At 41.6% G+C, this 16,756-nt stretch overlaps 1 protein-coding gene across 1 annotated transcript in view; it reads right to left on the bottom strand.

The window, feature by feature from the left end:
• Positions 1-16,532, bottom strand: part of cep128 (centrosomal protein 128) — a 40,516-nt gene extending 23,984 nt beyond the window's left edge. Inside the window, exons 1-14 of the mRNA XM_084560824.1 lie at positions 15,867-16,532; positions 15,076-15,162; positions 13,892-14,024; positions 13,656-13,774; positions 13,352-13,425; positions 11,943-12,015; positions 11,236-11,358; positions 9,344-9,430; positions 8,644-8,718; positions 8,375-8,504; positions 7,237-7,376; positions 5,744-5,815; positions 5,296-5,481; positions 355-543 (exon numbers count right to left, since the gene is read on the bottom strand). Of these exons, the coding sequence (XP_084416950.1) occupies positions 355-543; positions 5,296-5,481; positions 5,744-5,815; positions 7,237-7,376; positions 8,375-8,504; positions 8,644-8,718; positions 9,344-9,430; positions 11,236-11,358; positions 11,943-12,015; positions 13,352-13,425; positions 13,656-13,774; positions 13,892-14,024; positions 15,076-15,162; positions 15,867-16,040 (1,662 nt within the window). The 5' untranslated portion in view covers positions 16,041-16,532. The remainder of the gene's footprint in view (positions 1-354; positions 544-5,295; positions 5,482-5,743; positions 5,816-7,236; positions 7,377-8,374; positions 8,505-8,643; positions 8,719-9,343; positions 9,431-11,235; positions 11,359-11,942; positions 12,016-13,351; positions 13,426-13,655; positions 13,775-13,891; positions 14,025-15,075; positions 15,163-15,866) is intronic.
• Positions 16,533-16,756: the final 224 nt, after the last annotated feature.

The following is a 16,756-nucleotide window of genomic DNA, read 5'->3' on the forward strand; positions in this document are numbered from 1 at the left end:
CTTGGAACAAGTTAAATGGGCTTGTTGACTACTTTCTGAAAGGTGTTGTTAAATTACACTGAAATAGCATCCTTCATGGAGATAGCTTATTAATGTTTCCTGTTCAGCCTTAGTGCTGACTACTGTCATTTTTGAAAAGGCAGTTAACTTAGTCCCATTAGACTTGCCGAAATCTTGATAAATATAAATTTAGGGAACTATGAAGATTACAAAAAGCACATTGTTAAATGAAAACTTGACCCAGAGTCTACAGTGCTGCTGAGTGAGACATTTTAAAACTACGTATGTACTGTATGCATAGTGTCCCTAGTAATTTGAAAAAGAAATTCTATTTCTGGTTGTTGAACCACAGACCTCCCGGATTTCCTGCTGCAGTGACAACTGGCGCTGGTGAGTCTCAGACAGCTCCACGTTCTTGCGGTGGAGCTCTTCTTCGCACTGGGCCAAGCGGCCTAGGATTTCAGCGAGCTCCCTGCGGGCTGCCTCATTCTGCTGGCTCAGCGCCTTCAGCTGGGCCTGGGAGCTTTCCTTTTCCCTCGCTGCCTGGAGGGAGAAAGAGAGAGCAGGAACAAAAGATAGAGGGGGGTGGGAAAAAGGAAAATGAAGAATAGCAGATGAAGAGGAGGAAGATGGTGTTAAAAGAGGAGCTCTAACAATAATGATGAGAGCAAGAAAAAAAGCAACAGAGAGATGGTGGGAGAGAAACATATGCAGTACCAGCTCTTACACTGATAGGAAAATGCTAGCACTCAGCTTCCCGATGAGAGACAATGGTCAGATCTGTTCAAGGCAGATTGCTTCTAATACACTGGCTTTGACTGGAATTTGCAAAGACTTTGCTGCAGCTCAGAACCTAATCATTTAATTGAGCACTTGACTATCTCCCCTAATTCATTAAGAGCGCAGAAATTATTTTGTAATTAATTCACATCACGTCAAGTATGCCAGGTGGGAGTCTGTCTGTGAGGCGAGAGGGGTGCTGACTGTGATACTGGAGGTGACTCACTCAGCTCAAATGGAAGGCAAATCACTGGGAGGTGACTTTTTAGCTAATAATATTCAGGCAATAAATATTCAATTAAACACAGCCACTGTAACATACCAAGAAAAGGTATATGCGGTCATGTTATTAAGCTATTTCAAAATACATTATTCAAGAGATTTGACTTTGACACAATGCCCTCTGCACTATTTAAAAAAAAACAAAGAATGAATTAAGATCAATGGTTTGGCATCCAAACAGTAAGTATTTAGCCATTCCTTGTTGTTTTGGTTGAATAACAGCATTTATAAAAAGCTCCAGAACATTTCTCATCATGTATTCCTTGTAGTTTATGTATTCATTATTTCTAAATGGCATGGTACTTCCATTCTTTCCTTTACAGCAGAGAACATTTGATTGTGATGTACAGTGTAATATGGACTGCACTGGGTATGTGTGTTTATATAACAATCACGCTTAAAGAAAATGTTGCTTTTGCTGATTTTCCAGTCCATTTTCACTCTTAAGGACCTGAAAATCAATAGTATAAATATCATAACCTGAATGTGATAAATATTTCTGATTATGTACTTCCCTACTGACGACGGAGTTTTGATTTATTTTATCTGAAAAGTTGCGCATATATAATATTTTATTCGTTTCTCAAGGGCCAACTCTAGACTGCAAGCCCACAGACAAAGCATACACGGACAACTCGCCTACTCACATAAAAACACTTCAAAACAACAACTTCCAAAAGACTTGGAAAAGACAAGAAGGCATTAAAATATTCAGGAACATATGGCCCGTACATAGATGCCCAACAAGAAAGACACAGCTTAGAAACATAACGCCATCATGTCTACATCTGTGTAAAACTCGGCGTATCACTGTAGGCAGTTGTAGTAACCTAGTTTCCTTCCACCATTCACTGATATATTCTGATCTCACTGAGTTGCACAATTTCACAGAGAGTTCGGCTGAGATAAGTTTTGTTTTCACCTCGCCACCTGAGGCATCACTACTGGAGTACAGAGATGAATTTCAGTACATATATTATTGATCGCATCACTTTTTAAGAATACACTGTCAAACTCATAGAAGTTATGCACAAATCAATTGCTAAAACAAGGCAACAAAGAAAGTCTGGGCCTCAATTGTAGCAAATAGTGATGCCAGCTGGCTGACTGCTAATTCAGCTTGTAGCAGCAGCCGCAGTACTCCAAGCTGAAATGTTTGAGATAGAGCTACCTGGAGCAAGCTGCTAGAATTGTATAGTATTTGTGCAGCAGTTGCCAACCAGTGCCAATCGGATGCCAATCAGTCAATACGCTGCAGTGAGATTAACCACAGTCTGGATTCTGTGAAACTGAGAGATATCACTGTTTAATTATAAGCCAAAAGAAGGAACACAGCCAACAGAGACAAGGAGGTGGCTGACTACTAAGCAGTTCTGTTATGATAACTACACTGAACACAGAGGCAGTGCTAGATAAACTCGAGCTAATGTGCCTCAACAATCAGTTTCAAGTTTAGTTATGGTATAATGTTACTGTATGTACAATGTACGCTCACATGCCACTTCATTAGGTACACTAGAGAAAATTAATGCATTCTAATATATATGTCCTGCACTAAATCTCAGCTTCATGAAGGTTATGGTAATCAGCATTTGTTTAAAATAACTGAGAGAGCTGTTAATTGTGTTGTACGGACACGCTGCTATTACTTTGACAACCTTGTTTTGGTCAGTGGGCTAGGCTACATAACAGAAACTTTAGTGTTTAATTCAAACCAGTTTGACAACACCACACAATTCATCCTGGGGGCGACTGTGGCTCAGTAGGTAGAGCGGGTTGTCCACGAACCAGAGGGTTAGCGGTTCGATCCCCGGAATGTGCCACATGTCGAAGTGTCCTTGAGCAAGACACTCCAACCCCCAGTTGCTCCCAGTGCGTGGCACTGGTGTGTGAATGTGTGTGTGCTTGTGTGAGCGAATGGGTAGATGTGTCTCTGACTGTAAAGCGCTTTGAGTACCAATAGGTAGAAAAGCGCTATATAAAAGCAAGGCCATTTACCATTTACCATCCTCCAAAATGATCATACAGTTGAACTACCACCTTTAAACATTGACTGAACATAAGAATTTGGGGAATTTAGGGCATTTACTGTTTAGTAGGTAGAGTAGGTTGTCCACAACCCAGAGGGCTGGAGTTTCCCGAAAGTGCTCTTGAACTGAACCCAGAGTTGAGGTGTGTGAATATGTGAGCGAATGGGTAGGTGTGTCACATGTTACATGTTTGTGTAAAGCACTTTGAGTACCAAAGCAGAAAGGTGCAATATAAATACAAGACCATTTAACAATCATGAAGGCAGACTGTTACAGACCTGCCAACCTTGAAGAAATTTTATGCGTACACCCCCCCCCCCCCGTCATGTCACTTTATGATGATGAGGCCTCATAAGGATTGTTCAGCGTTTTACAGTTTTACATGGAGCAGTACCAGTTTACGCCACACGGCGGCGCCTCCTTTGTTTTCATCGCTTACTTCAGTCGGTGTCACTCTTGAATCGTCTTTTTTTTTTTTTTTTTACTTCCTCCATCTCCGTAATGTGGACGCAGGTGAAGGCTACAAGCCACGAACGTTTTATTATCTGTTATTATAGTGTTCTGTAATATGCCGTGAGACCTGCTTTATATGGTTCTGTTTAATAAATGTATTGAGCTGAAATCCCTCCACTTCGTCTCCTGCCTGCTACTTCATGTTGAAGCATACTACTAGCAGACGTGGCTAAGCTTCTCTCCAACTCCATGTTACAAAGCCAGCAATCATTAAACTTACATGTTTGCCCTTTTCCAAAGTTGACAACGAGGTTCATGTGACAGAAGAAGTCTCGAATCCAAAAGGAGGCAAAAATCCATAACGCTAACAAACGTTACGTGACGATAAAATCTCCCCGCTTCGCCTGCGCTGTACGACAGGACCATGTACGACCGGACCATCCTCGGTGCAGCAACACATTACAAACCAGGCTGAACACCGGATTCCACTTCCTGGTCTCATTTGTAGTTTAATTTCAGCGTACTGCTAATAGTTATGTTTAATAAAGAACTACACAGAACACACGGAACTAACTGTGAATGCCACCGACGCATTGAACGAAATGCAAATGAAGCGGCAAATGCACGTAAGGATTTAAGACCTACGATGCAAAATATGCTCGTATTTAAGAGTTTTTTAGGCCTTAAATTGGCATTATCAAATTTAAGACTTTTTAAGACTCGCGGGAACCCTGTATATATGGCACAATCTGTAGTTTCCCCAAAATTTAGCTGGTGCGGTTTATATTCAGGTGCGCCTTATAGTCCGGAAATTACGGTATGTTTCGGGGTGGGTTGGGAAGTGTTTGTGTGTAGTAGGCTACCGTGTTCGTTACCTGTTGCCCGGCGGTTCAGCCATAGCACGCAAGCCTGCAAGTTATCCGGCCAGCCTGGCTTGCTTTAGGCACTGAATGAACTCTACGCGCGAAGCATTTGGCTAAGAGGGGCAGGTGGGCGGAGGGTTAAAATGCAGCGCTCTGATTGGCCGAAAGCTTTTCACTCCACTTACACGCTGTGGCTCAGTGGCAGAATCAACGTCATAGATTGCATAGAAAGTTTAGAAACTGAAACCAGCGAAATGCGAGGTGCAACAAAATGCGTACCAAGAGAGCAGCGAACCGTACAAGCGTACTTAAGGGTCAAAATGCGTGCCGAGTACGAAAAATGCGTACATGTTGGCAGGTCTGCTGTTACACTAGAATGCATTCATTTTCACTAATGTACCTAAAGGTTTGGCAAGTGAATGCACAATGCATATTTTTTGTGTTACATTAGTAGGAAGCATTAAAATGGCAGTTTCTCTATCATTATTGAAGGTACTCAAGTAGTTTTAGTGTTAGTTTAGTACATACCATAAACCCACGCTGGACATCCACACAATTAGATGCAAACTGCTGAATAACACAGACAAATTATTTAGCACTACATAGCAATGAAGTTAAGTGAATCACAGGGGATGGTTTAAAAGCGAACAGTCAAAATCAAAGCTAAAGCCGAGATATTTAGATTTTTAGCTCATTAGCAGCTGTCATTAGACCATGTCTCTAAAATGAGGTCTGCGTGGTCCTCCTAGGGATAAACAAGTGTGTGCCAATTTTAAGAGTGTGATAACTTTGCTCTTTTTAAATACGAATCAGCAGTTACTTAAGCAACTGCTACTGCAGGCTGTTATGTCAAAAATTTTGGAATGAATGCTTCTGCTTCGACCGACCTGTGAAGCCTTGTCGGTATGAAATTGAGCCTGGGCCCTCGCCTCCTCCAGCTCTTTCTCCAGTCTTCTGCACTTTGCCCTCCACCGCCGCACAGCCTCTTGGGCCCTGGTCTTCAATTCATCCCTGCTCCTTGTGCTCTCCTGCAGTAATGCCTCCGTCTCTCTCCTCTCTGCCTGCCCACGGCTCTGAAAGGGTGATTGAATTTATGAATAAAAGTGTATATTCATTCTTTATGATATGAAACCATATTTTGATCCATGGGGTGTCTCGTAGAATAGACCATTTCATTGGTTAGCTATGATGGATCTCATTACTACAGCTCCAATTTCTCATTTCCTAACATTATAATTGCACAATCTTGACCCCTAATTGCGTACTAAACACAGTATGTTTCTAACTTAAATAGCCACGATAAGCAAGCACCCCTTGATCAGAGATTTAAATTACCTGTATGTCTCTCAGCTGTTCCAGCATTCGTAGCTGCTGCTGCTCTCGCACCGCCAGGTCTGATGATAATTCCTTGTACATGATGAAGAAAAGAAAGATCAAAGTGAGCGTTTGAATAGGTATTTTTCATAGTGTTAGAAAAATAGACATAAGAGGAAGGTAGGTAGGCAGAAGTGTGGAATAAAGGGTTTTGAGTGATTGCAATAAAGGAAAAAAATGTGTGATGGATTGTAAGAAAAGATGGATTGTTAAGGGTGGAAATAAAGCGAGAAAGAAAGGGACAAAAGGCAAGGACAGAAAGGTTAAAAAAAGGGCTTACACACTGCCTACAATTGGATTATCTACAATGCTGGTCTGAACAGGAGGCCAAGTAAGGCAACCCTGACACTATTTAGGTATTTATACTGAATGAGACTGTCAGTTATGAGTAATTAAGTCATTCACTGGGTAGTCATAGACCTATTAGATTGTATTGTCACAAAAAAATCAAATCCTCCATCCTATTCTCCTCATTATACTCCATTTTTGCTCATTTACCACAAAATGAAACGATTCCAACATCTATTTTGATCTAGGTATATAAACCATAAGAGACGCCCCAGGTGATATATGCAAACACCTATTTCATCTCTAAACACCTACTCTGCAATAGGGGGAGTGTGGGTGGTTAAACACACTTTCAGTGAGAGAAACATCAGAGATTAGAGGAATGTGTCAATGCTTAAAAGTGTAGCTATTTCTACTTCCATTTTATTGATATCAACCACTGCCTTGAATGTCCCTGCTTAGCCTGGAAATGAATTTTCTCCTAGATTTTTATTTTTTTTTTGTCTTGTTACAGTGATGGAAGTGACAGATCGCACCAGTTTGAGAAGGATAAATGACTGGTGGTTGACTTAAGATCTGCTATGCCGACTGTCACTTCATCTGACGATTTTAAGAGGATCAAGTGTCATGGAGCGGGTGGAGGATACAACAATGGATGAGAGGCAAAACGCAAACTGAAATAACCCTGCTCAGGCTGAAGACACTGGCATGGGCAAAGTCAAAAGCCAAATGCCAAATGAATGACTGTGGCAACACCTCTGAACAGTTGTGTTATATACACCAGTCGGTCGCAAGATTAAAACCAATGACAGATGAAGTGAGGTGAAGTCTTGTTGCAATGCAATGTTCTGCTGGTCCTGGTATTCATATAGATGTTATTTAGACATGTACCACCCATCTAAACATTGTTGCTGACCAGACACCCCCACCACATAGTGTGCAATGGCACTTCTTGATGGGTGGATTCCCTAGATCCCAAACTGATCAAGTATCTGTGGGATGCACTCGAACAAGTCTGATCCACAGAGCCCCCTCCCCTCAACCATGGCACTGGTGAGTAGCGGTGGATCAACGCGACTGATACCTGCATCTGCTGATACAACTAACAACAACTAAGCTGTTAATAATGTTATGCCAGATCAGTGTAAACACCCACTGTTACACACCTTCACTTCTAAGCTTAGCTGGGCCCTCTCCTTCTCCTTACGTTCCAGAGCCCTCTTCAGTTCTTCGACCTCACCACGAACTGAAGCCTTGCACAACTGCACTCGCAGCTCTGCCACTTCTTTTTCCAAGTCTGAGCGATCTGTACACACGCACATGTGCACACATAATCAAATTGTTATTAAAATTCAGTACTGACAGCGAAGACAATACAAGAACACATGTAGTGACAAGAAATTGAAGAATGTGGAATGATCTGAAAAAAAAAAAAAGACATTAAAATTTAAAAGGAAAACAAGACTTGGCATTATTTCCAAAGTGAGATAAATATTTAAGAAGCATTTTCTAACATTATTCAGTTCTTTTTCTAAGTATTTTTGAAGCTTATATACATGGTTCGCAGTCAGTCAATTCACTTGGTCACTTGAGGCAGACCAACAGTTAAGAGACGCAAACAGAATTTAAAAGAAGTGATAAAAGATGCAAATGATGAGGGAATTCTCGATAAACAAAGATGCTAAGCAAAGAAATTGATTTAATGATGCTGTTGTGAAGAAATGAACCTTTTATGTAATATATTAAAAGTCAGATTTAAACAGTCTTAAACTGCTCAAAACTTGTTCCATACTGAACTCCTATAAAACCTGATGATCTCTTAAAGATTCTGTCATTTTCAAGCTTTCTATGCTTTTCAAGCCACTTTGATGTCTGAAAATCAATACCATTACAAAAAACAGTGAGGCAGAGAAAGGTTAGATATTCAATATTTTTCTCTATTATACCCTCATTTTTTTCTCCTTTTAGGGTCTCATCTTTTGACATTTGTTTTGTCTTACCTTTTTTATGCTATAGTTCAAATCAATTCTCTGTCCTCTCACCATTTTTATCCTTCCTGGCCCTGAATCGTAACTCTCCTTATCCATTACTCTGCATTCACCTATTTCCATCCCACTCTTCAAGGTATTTTGATCCAGCAGCTGGCATTGAATGTTACTATGCAGAGATTTCCTTACATGCAAATTAATACATAAAAATAACAAGACATAATACCAGCTATTTCTACAGTTACAAGGTTGACATTCTTTTAAACTACAACCTAATCAACTCCTGTTTCCAATTTTTTTCCTGACCATTCAGTACCTGACCCTTGCAGTCTACCTCTTTCCGCCTCTCTGTCAGCGTGGTTGCCATGTGGCTGAGCAGTCTCCAGCCGTGTCCTCTGAGTCCCTGCTTTCCTTGTCCTCAGCAGCTCACTACGCATGTCCTCCACCTGGGGATCATCAACAATGGTGAACTGATGCAGGAAAAGAAATCTGAGTGACGTTTCTTTAAATGTCTTCACGACTCACTATTTTGTTTCCTTAAGTTTACTGTACGCCTGCAAGCAGATAAAGAACACACAAACAAACCTGTTGGACGAGGGACTCCCTGCTACCCTCAGACTGTTCTAATAACCTTCTGGCTCTCTCAAGCTCCTCCTCCATCTGAAAAGAACATGACAATAACAATGTTAGGACAAGAATAGGAGTGTTTGAATTGGATGTGGAAGAAGTAAGAGTCAGCTGCAATGTCTATGACTAATCTGTGTATTACAGTTCACTATGAGCATTTCTTACAGTACCTGGTATAGCCTGGTATGCCATTTGGATTCCATTTCAACCAAGTTTCAATCAATGGAAAAAAATAAAATACCATGGCATGTAATTGGATAGTCCTATAACCAATCATAGCCATTTTGTTGTAAAGATATTCAACCCCATGGCACTCAGATAGCGTAGATGACTATTTAGCCGTTATTCTTTAGTCATCTGTCACTGCATAAATGCCTCCTAAATGTTTTGCTTGGTCCACAAAGACCAATCAGTTCCCAACAGAGTGACTCCACAGTGACCAACAAAAATGTTGTGGGGATTGGAATCTAAGACCTTAAAAGACATGTCATTTTTGAATGTATGTTTGTGTTGAGGCACAACTAGAAAGGTTGAAGAAAAGCTTTATTTAGCTAAATCATTTGTGATGTATTGTCTGACTTGTTCAAAGCTTCAGTAAATTGATGGAGGAAAACGAAATAAAAACGACTGTCCTCTTTGTCCGACTCAGTTCATTCACCTTGGATTTCTCCCTCTCTGCTTTCTGTAACCTGGCTGTCATGGCCTCGTCTCTCTCATGGGTTTGAACTTGGCGTCTCCTTAAATTCTACAAAAACAAACATACACATAAAAAAAAAAATAGATAGATCACATATGAGTACTGTAAGAACGTTAAATTAGAGGTGCTATTGCATCACAGCATCACCCCCTAGCTCATCTTCTTGGAACAAGGCACTGGCATCACGGTGGATTTGTACAAGAGCTGAGATCCCACTCAATCCCACTCACTCCGAGCAGGCCGTTGTGATGAATTACCGGCTGCTAGCAATAACATCTACCCAAGTGACTCATCATCTACTTGATTCACATCACAGCGGGCCCATCGGTGGGGAATAAATGTACCCCCCTGCTCCCTCCTCTCTTGCTCTTTAGTAGTAAAAGAGATTATTTTCTTCTTCATTTCCTCATGCTTGTTTATTTACCCTTAATTTTTGGACAAATGCATTATTTCCCATTGCCCTAGGCCCTGCTGGTGTCCCATTAGGGCACTACGGAGGAGGGGGATGCAAATGAATTGGTAGCTACTATCATTAACCAGTGTGCTGAAAACTCTTGCTCACAAAAGTTCAGTGTGAATACAGCTATACAGTGCCCCTCTGTGGTTGATATATAAAATGCAGCAGGCATGACAAATTAGAACAGATATGCAGAGGGACAAATTAACCAAGAAACAAATGGTCCAGTTATTTAAAACTTTACACCGACTATGCATAATATGGAGAATTTGTGTGGTTAATTCGAAAGTAGCAATACGAGACAACAAAAATACAAGACATTGTGCATCTAGCTACGACCGGATTCTACATCACTAAAGTGCACCTAATGACAGCTCCCTCAGCTATTGATGCTTTCAGACAAGTCATGTCTGAAAAAAACTCCTGAGTGGCATGAAATATAGGAAAGTAGCAATTGCTTCCTTAGCAACCATTTGCACTGTTTCAATGTAACTGCCTAGCTGTGCTTTATAGTCTCATACAGAAGAGCAAGAGAGGCCAGGTGAATTAGCGGGAACACTGTAGCAACAAACAAGAAAGGACCTTAATATACCTTGACTTGGTTACTGAAGACTTACAACAAGGGGAATGTTTGAAAAGTCATAATCTAGTGCAAAGGGACACAATTTTTGAAAACTTAGCATATTTAATTTTCAACATAGTTCCCTCCTACATTTATATGCCAAGTCCAGTGATCAAGAAGCATACTGTATGAATCTATTGTTTGTAGAAGTTGTCAATTTTTACCTTCATCATCCAGCAGCAATGACAAACTTACCCTGTCAAAATAGCAACTGCTGAGCCCTTTCTTCCTAAATTCAGCTGCACATATAATTTCATTTCCTCTATGTCCTCCTTGGGTGATAAAACCTTGATACCGAGGTCGCAGATGAATAAAGGCCAATGTTGTCCATTTTCTCAGACAGTGCTGACTTGCAATTTTCAATTACAAACAGAAACATCAAGCACATGCATGTGACGAGAGCTGTACAACTCGTGTCCTTTTAACTAAGGCCAAAAACGTATCAGTCACGCAGTATTTTTATCCTTTCAATCAGCATCTTTGTAGTGCATTTGAATTCTGCATTCTAGACCAGATGCCTAATGTTGGCAGCCTTGAGCTCATTACTGTGCTCTCTGTGTGTACGCATTATTCGCCATTTGTACTTTACTGTTTCTATCAAATGTATGTTTGTGTGTTTGTTCATATAAATAAGTGGTAATATAGCTCCTTCATGTTGCCTCCAACTTCTTTTTGATGTACTTTTGGAATGTAAGAGAATAAAACAGAGAAGTGTTAACAGAGAAGTGTGGGATGGAGGGATAACAGCAGATGAGTGTTAGAGAGGAGTGGCACCTCCTGCAGTTCGTCAGACATGGCCACCCGCTGCTCTGGCCTTCTCTCTGTCTCCACGCCCCTTGGTTCGGTGTGCATCTCTCTCTCCAACTCCTGCAGACGCCGCTCCACACGAGACGACACCTGCAGACAGTAAAGAATGGGGACGCCTCAGGTCACGCAAACATCACCGGTGTGGTAATGGAGTCAGGATATGATAAATGAGACAACAGGAAATTAAAAGTGTGGGGCAACAGAAATATCTTTGATAACTGACTGGAAGTATTACATTCACGACGCAACAACGCCCTGTCTAATCAGGAAGCGTCACATCCACCTATGAAAGAAAGTTAATATCTTTATCTTGTCACATCCACAGGACAGAGTGAGACAAAGAATATTAAACATGTTGGCTGTCATTTGGAGAAGCATATTTGTCAGAGTACTGATGGTGCAGTGAGGAGTCGGGTACCTGGAAATTATAAAGAAATATTTGCTAAAGTTGTATAAAGCTACATTTAAAAAAGAAAAACCATTTGTTCCCAGCTGTTTTCTTTTCTGAAAGATGTGAAAACTATTTTCATATTCCATGCTGTATGCTGCAGCTTTCATCCATCATTATTAGTGACGCGGTGTTCTTAAATTCAGGATGTCTCTGCTTTTCTTCTCATGTTCATAGCTCGAAAGCACACTTGAAGCGTTGGCAATGGAACACAGCCACAACTCACTGAGTCCTGTCTCTGGGAAGCTGTCATGTGCTCTGTGAGGCTCTCCATCGCCCGTCTGGTGTCAATATCAGACCTAAAAAACAACAACAACAGACAAATCCAACACTGAAAACGTGTGCACGTGTGTGAGTTCTCAGTCGTTTTGAAAAATCCTATTCCAGGACATCGCTGATCAAAATGTGAATGCATAATTTGATGCCACTAAAAATAAGTATGCAGCTTCAGATGTTAAAATACAGTGGTGGATCAATTTTCTCTGGTCAGAAGTGCTCGGAAGAAGAGACTTTTAATAACCTCAAACTGTCAAATTCTAAAGCTCTGATGTCTTTTGACTTTTTAGTGCCATTGCTTTAAGTTTCATTTGACACTTTCAATCATTTTTCCATCGAGGACATTTGAAAGACTTGAAAACTATGCATTTACTTGAAAAACCTTTTTACGTATGTAGTGGGTGTGAATGGTGAATGGTGGTATGCAGAGATCCCAGTAAAATCTGCAGGCAGACCTTAAGAATGGATTGTATAAAAGTCCCTTTGGGCATTATGTGGATTAAACAAACCAGTGTGTACTAAATTAGTAAGGCCTTATTCAAACATCCAAATTCCATTTCTAGATTCAATTAAACGGTCACTTAGCATTTCATTTGAATAATCTCGAAGAGATGTGGTTCGAACAGCTTCAAACACTGATTAAACTAATTATTCATTCATTCATTCATCTTCTGTAACCGCTTGTTCCTGTTAAGGGTCGCGGGGTCTGCTGGAGCCTATCCCAGCTGTCATCTGGCGAGAGGCGGGGTACACCCTGGACAGGTCGCCAGTCCATCGCAGGGCCAACACAGAGAGACAGACAATCATTCACACTCACACTCACACCTACGGCCAATTTAGAATCACCAATGAACCTAATGAGCATGTCTTTGGACGGTGGGAGGAAGCCGGAGTACCCAGAGAGAACCCACACAGACACAGGGAGAACATGCAAACTCCACACAGAAAGGCCCAGTCGGCCCAGGACCTTCTCGCTGTGAGACATCAGTGCTAACCACCTCTCCACTGTGCCGCCCGATTAAGCTAATTACTATGAGGAAATAAAGGAGTGTTGATTTCAGAAAATTACATGCGAATTAACATTTTTACTGTGCTTGTCCATTGTCACCATTTGCAATACCAGTGATGAAGTTGTTAGGGCTTCACAAGCTCATCAAATCTGGTAATAACAAACTAAAAAGAATCCTCATACAGGTTTTGCTTTGGCCAAAGGCTAAAGAAATCTTGGTATTCTATCTGGACGTAAAAAGAAAAATTGTCTCGTACCACAAGGACAATGTCTGGTAAATTCAAACTCAATTTTTTACATGGCATTTTTTTTTTTTTTTTTTGTTCAGATTCACTCTTCCTGTCAGATACCTGTTTCTCCTGAGAATTTCTCTATCCAGGTCATCAGACATTCTCTGCTGGTCACAGTGTAGATCCCGCAAGGACTGATGTAAAGAGTGAACCTGCGTGAGACAGCCACAAACTCATACAGAGTGTATATAAAACATAAGATGTAACAGAGCAGACTAGACTATTGTTTAATTTATAGAGATGTGCATTTGTTGCAACCACAGTGGAAAGCATAATAAAGAAATGTATTTTACTTTTTCTGATCTTTCTGAAACTACACTAAGTAACAAGTGGCACTGATTGGCAGTTGGGCTTTATTGCTTACTTCTTCTACTGGCAAGCTGGTATCCTTAAAGCGAACATTTGCAGAATGAGACCTCCTCCTCCTTCCTGGAGTTGATGTATAGTCCCTTAGAGGAGAGGTAGGGTAGAAACGCTGGCCCTCTGTAATCCCGAATGTATATGTTATAAATAGTTGGTTCTTATCCACAATGAATACGGTCACTAAACAGTCTATAGATAATTGACAACAAAGTCCTTTCTTGATGTAATTTTCTCTACCTGATTCTGAGCAAGGTTCCAGGTCACTGGTATGTAGGGTAGAGGCTGAGGCTGAGGCGCTCCGAGCACCATTAGATTTACTCTGCCTCTGTGTCTGCAGCTGGCTAATTGACTCCTCTAGGTTCTCCCTGAGCTGGTGAAGAAAAAGAGAGTACACATGGCCAACAAACCAGTGGAAGCACAAATAACAGCAGCAATAGCAGTAGCAGTGGCAAAAAAGGTTACAAATAATCACGGCACAGCGGGTCATGATTAGTGGGTAGGATATATTAAGCAGCAAGTGAACATGTTGTCCTCAAACTTGATGTGTTAGAAGCAGGGAAAACTAGCAAGTGGAAGGATTTGAGCGACTTTGACAAAGCCGAAATTATGTTGGCTAGACAACTGGGTCAGAGCATCTCCAAAACTGCAGCTCTTGTGGAGTGTTCCTGTTCTGCACTGGTCAGTATCAGGCAAAAGTGGTCCAAGGAAGGAACAGTGAACGAGTGACCGAGTCATGTGTGGCCAGGCTCACTAATGCATGTGGTCCGATTCAACATTTAATGTGGTTTGTGATGAAAGGCGTCAGGACACACAGCGTATTACAGTTGTTTTGTATGGGGCAAAACATTCTCCAGTGTTACTATTCCCAACACTGCTGGAGAAAATGTGTCATTTTCAGTGCTTCAACAACCAGCTATTAAATCAAATTTGATATTAAAGCACAGCCATAGGTGGACTGTAAAGAATAGCATAATGACATTTGCATCTGTAATGTGTACAAATCAGCAGGGTTTTCCAGTATTCAGTATCAATATCTGTCTGGTACTGGCCAAAATTATAGGATCAACGTTCCCTAAAATGCGACGTGTCACGAGTAATACAAATGAGCTGTCTGTGTCACATGAAAGGTAGCTAGACCGGGAGTGAGACCTGTCAACGGCACTGTCGTCATGTTGGCAGTGTGGAGTTATTTTCAGCTCAAAGCCGCAAAAAAGCTACACAACTAAGTGCCATTTCCTCAATGTGAGTGTTCTGAGGGGTGGCAGCAACTCTGGGAACTTCAACACCGCAACACTGATTAATCACTTACAGAGGCATCATGGGAAGGATAGCATCCAGACAATTTTATTATTAACAGTTTAGTTGTTGTTAGTTGTATCAGCAGATGCATGTATCAGTTATAGTGATCCACCCATACTCACCAGTGCCATGGCTTCAGCCTGATCATCAGTATGCTCCCTGTACTGACCCAGCATTCTGTCTACTTTGGTCAGGTTCCTACTGGTGTCCTGCCAGAAGGGAGACTTTCAGTTAACAAGTCTTAAAATGCATTTCTGACAAATATATACACACAGATCAGGCATAACATTATGACCACCTGTCTAATATTGTGTACATCTCCCTTGTGCCTCCAAAGCAGTTGTAACTCATCAGAGAATGGACATGGACCTTCTGAGGGTGTCCTGTGGTGTCTGGCAACAGAATGTTGTTAATGGGGGCCTTTGGGTCCTATGGGTTGAGGGGAGGGTCCTCTGTGGATCAGGTTTATTTCAGTGTATCCCACAGATACTTGGGGGGATGACTGCCATCAAGGAGTGTCATTGCTATGGGGTGGGGGTGGCTGGTCTGGTCTGGTCTGGGTGGGTGGTACATGTCTAAGTAAAACATGAATGCCAGGTCCAAAAGTTTCCCAGCAGAACACTGGATTGTTACAAGATGGTCAATGTAATTCACTTCACCTGTCAGTGGCTTTAATGTTATGCCTGGTCGGTGTATATATATATATGTATACACATACAAAACAAAAAAATATGTGCATAGGGGAGCTGATCTATTGCTTCTACGTTTTAAATCATATTAGATGGTGGAAGACCCTGTTAGATGAACAGTTGGCTTGAGTATTTGTAAAGCTGCATAACACAGACTCTTGTCCTGTCCCTGCAGGGAGATGAAATCAAAGCAGACGTCTCTCACATGAAACAGAGCTCAGTACCTGTAATGTGTTTGCAAGAGTGCTGATTTTGTCGGAGATGTCCGGGGCTCGACTATCGCTTCCATTCCCACTCACTCTGACCCTGTCCGGGCCAGGTCTACGGTGGGTTTCACGCCCCCGAGTCCTGTGTCCCCGAGTCCTGTCGTATGAATCCGACTCGCTGGATGTGTCCATAAGTGGAAACTAGACTGGTTTGAGGGAGGGGGGAGAAGAATAACGGCCGACTACGCAAAAATATGACGACTAGTGACCGGCACTAGCTTCGAAAAACGTTAACTGTAACGTTAATCAGATTAAAGTGGCGCTGCTGTTAATTTTCTTTTAAAGGATAATTCTGCCATGGCAAACATACACAGAAACTATGTCATCGTTACTTTAACAACCCGTGGAGAATGCTATCTGACCAGAAAGACACCACAAATCAAACTGTCCTCTTCCCATTCAATCGCAGTCCTGGGCATTGTTGTGGGTGATGCTCCTCCTGGCTAGCAACAAGTGGGAACTACTCTGAACGTTAGCTAGCAAGCTAACCAAACGTTAGCGAAGTAACTGAAGCTTGTGATAATACTGTAAAAACTACAAAACAGCAACGGTGCAAATACGAGCTATCGTTAGAAACACGCTGCGCGGGGGACGTTGCCTTTGCGCTTTGCGAGTGATAACTAAGAGGAGAACAACCCTCAGCTTCACCGTGCTATGGCAACTTGAACTAGCCGCGTCTGAGCAGGAAAAACAACCGACACCAGCGGCTCCGAAGGACGCCGGGAAATGTAGGCTGCCCACGATGGAGCTGCGTGGGAATGTATTATCTGAGAACTACATTGTCCAAAGGAATGCTTTTTGCGCCAGTGCTGCCGCTCTTCAGTTAAAAGAAAAGAAAAGAAAAGCTA

This window comes from Chelon labrosus (assembly GCF_963514085.1).
Source record: "Chelon labrosus genome assembly, chromosome: 14".
NCBI lineage: Eukaryota > Metazoa > Chordata > Actinopteri > Mugiliformes > Mugilidae > Chelon > Chelon labrosus.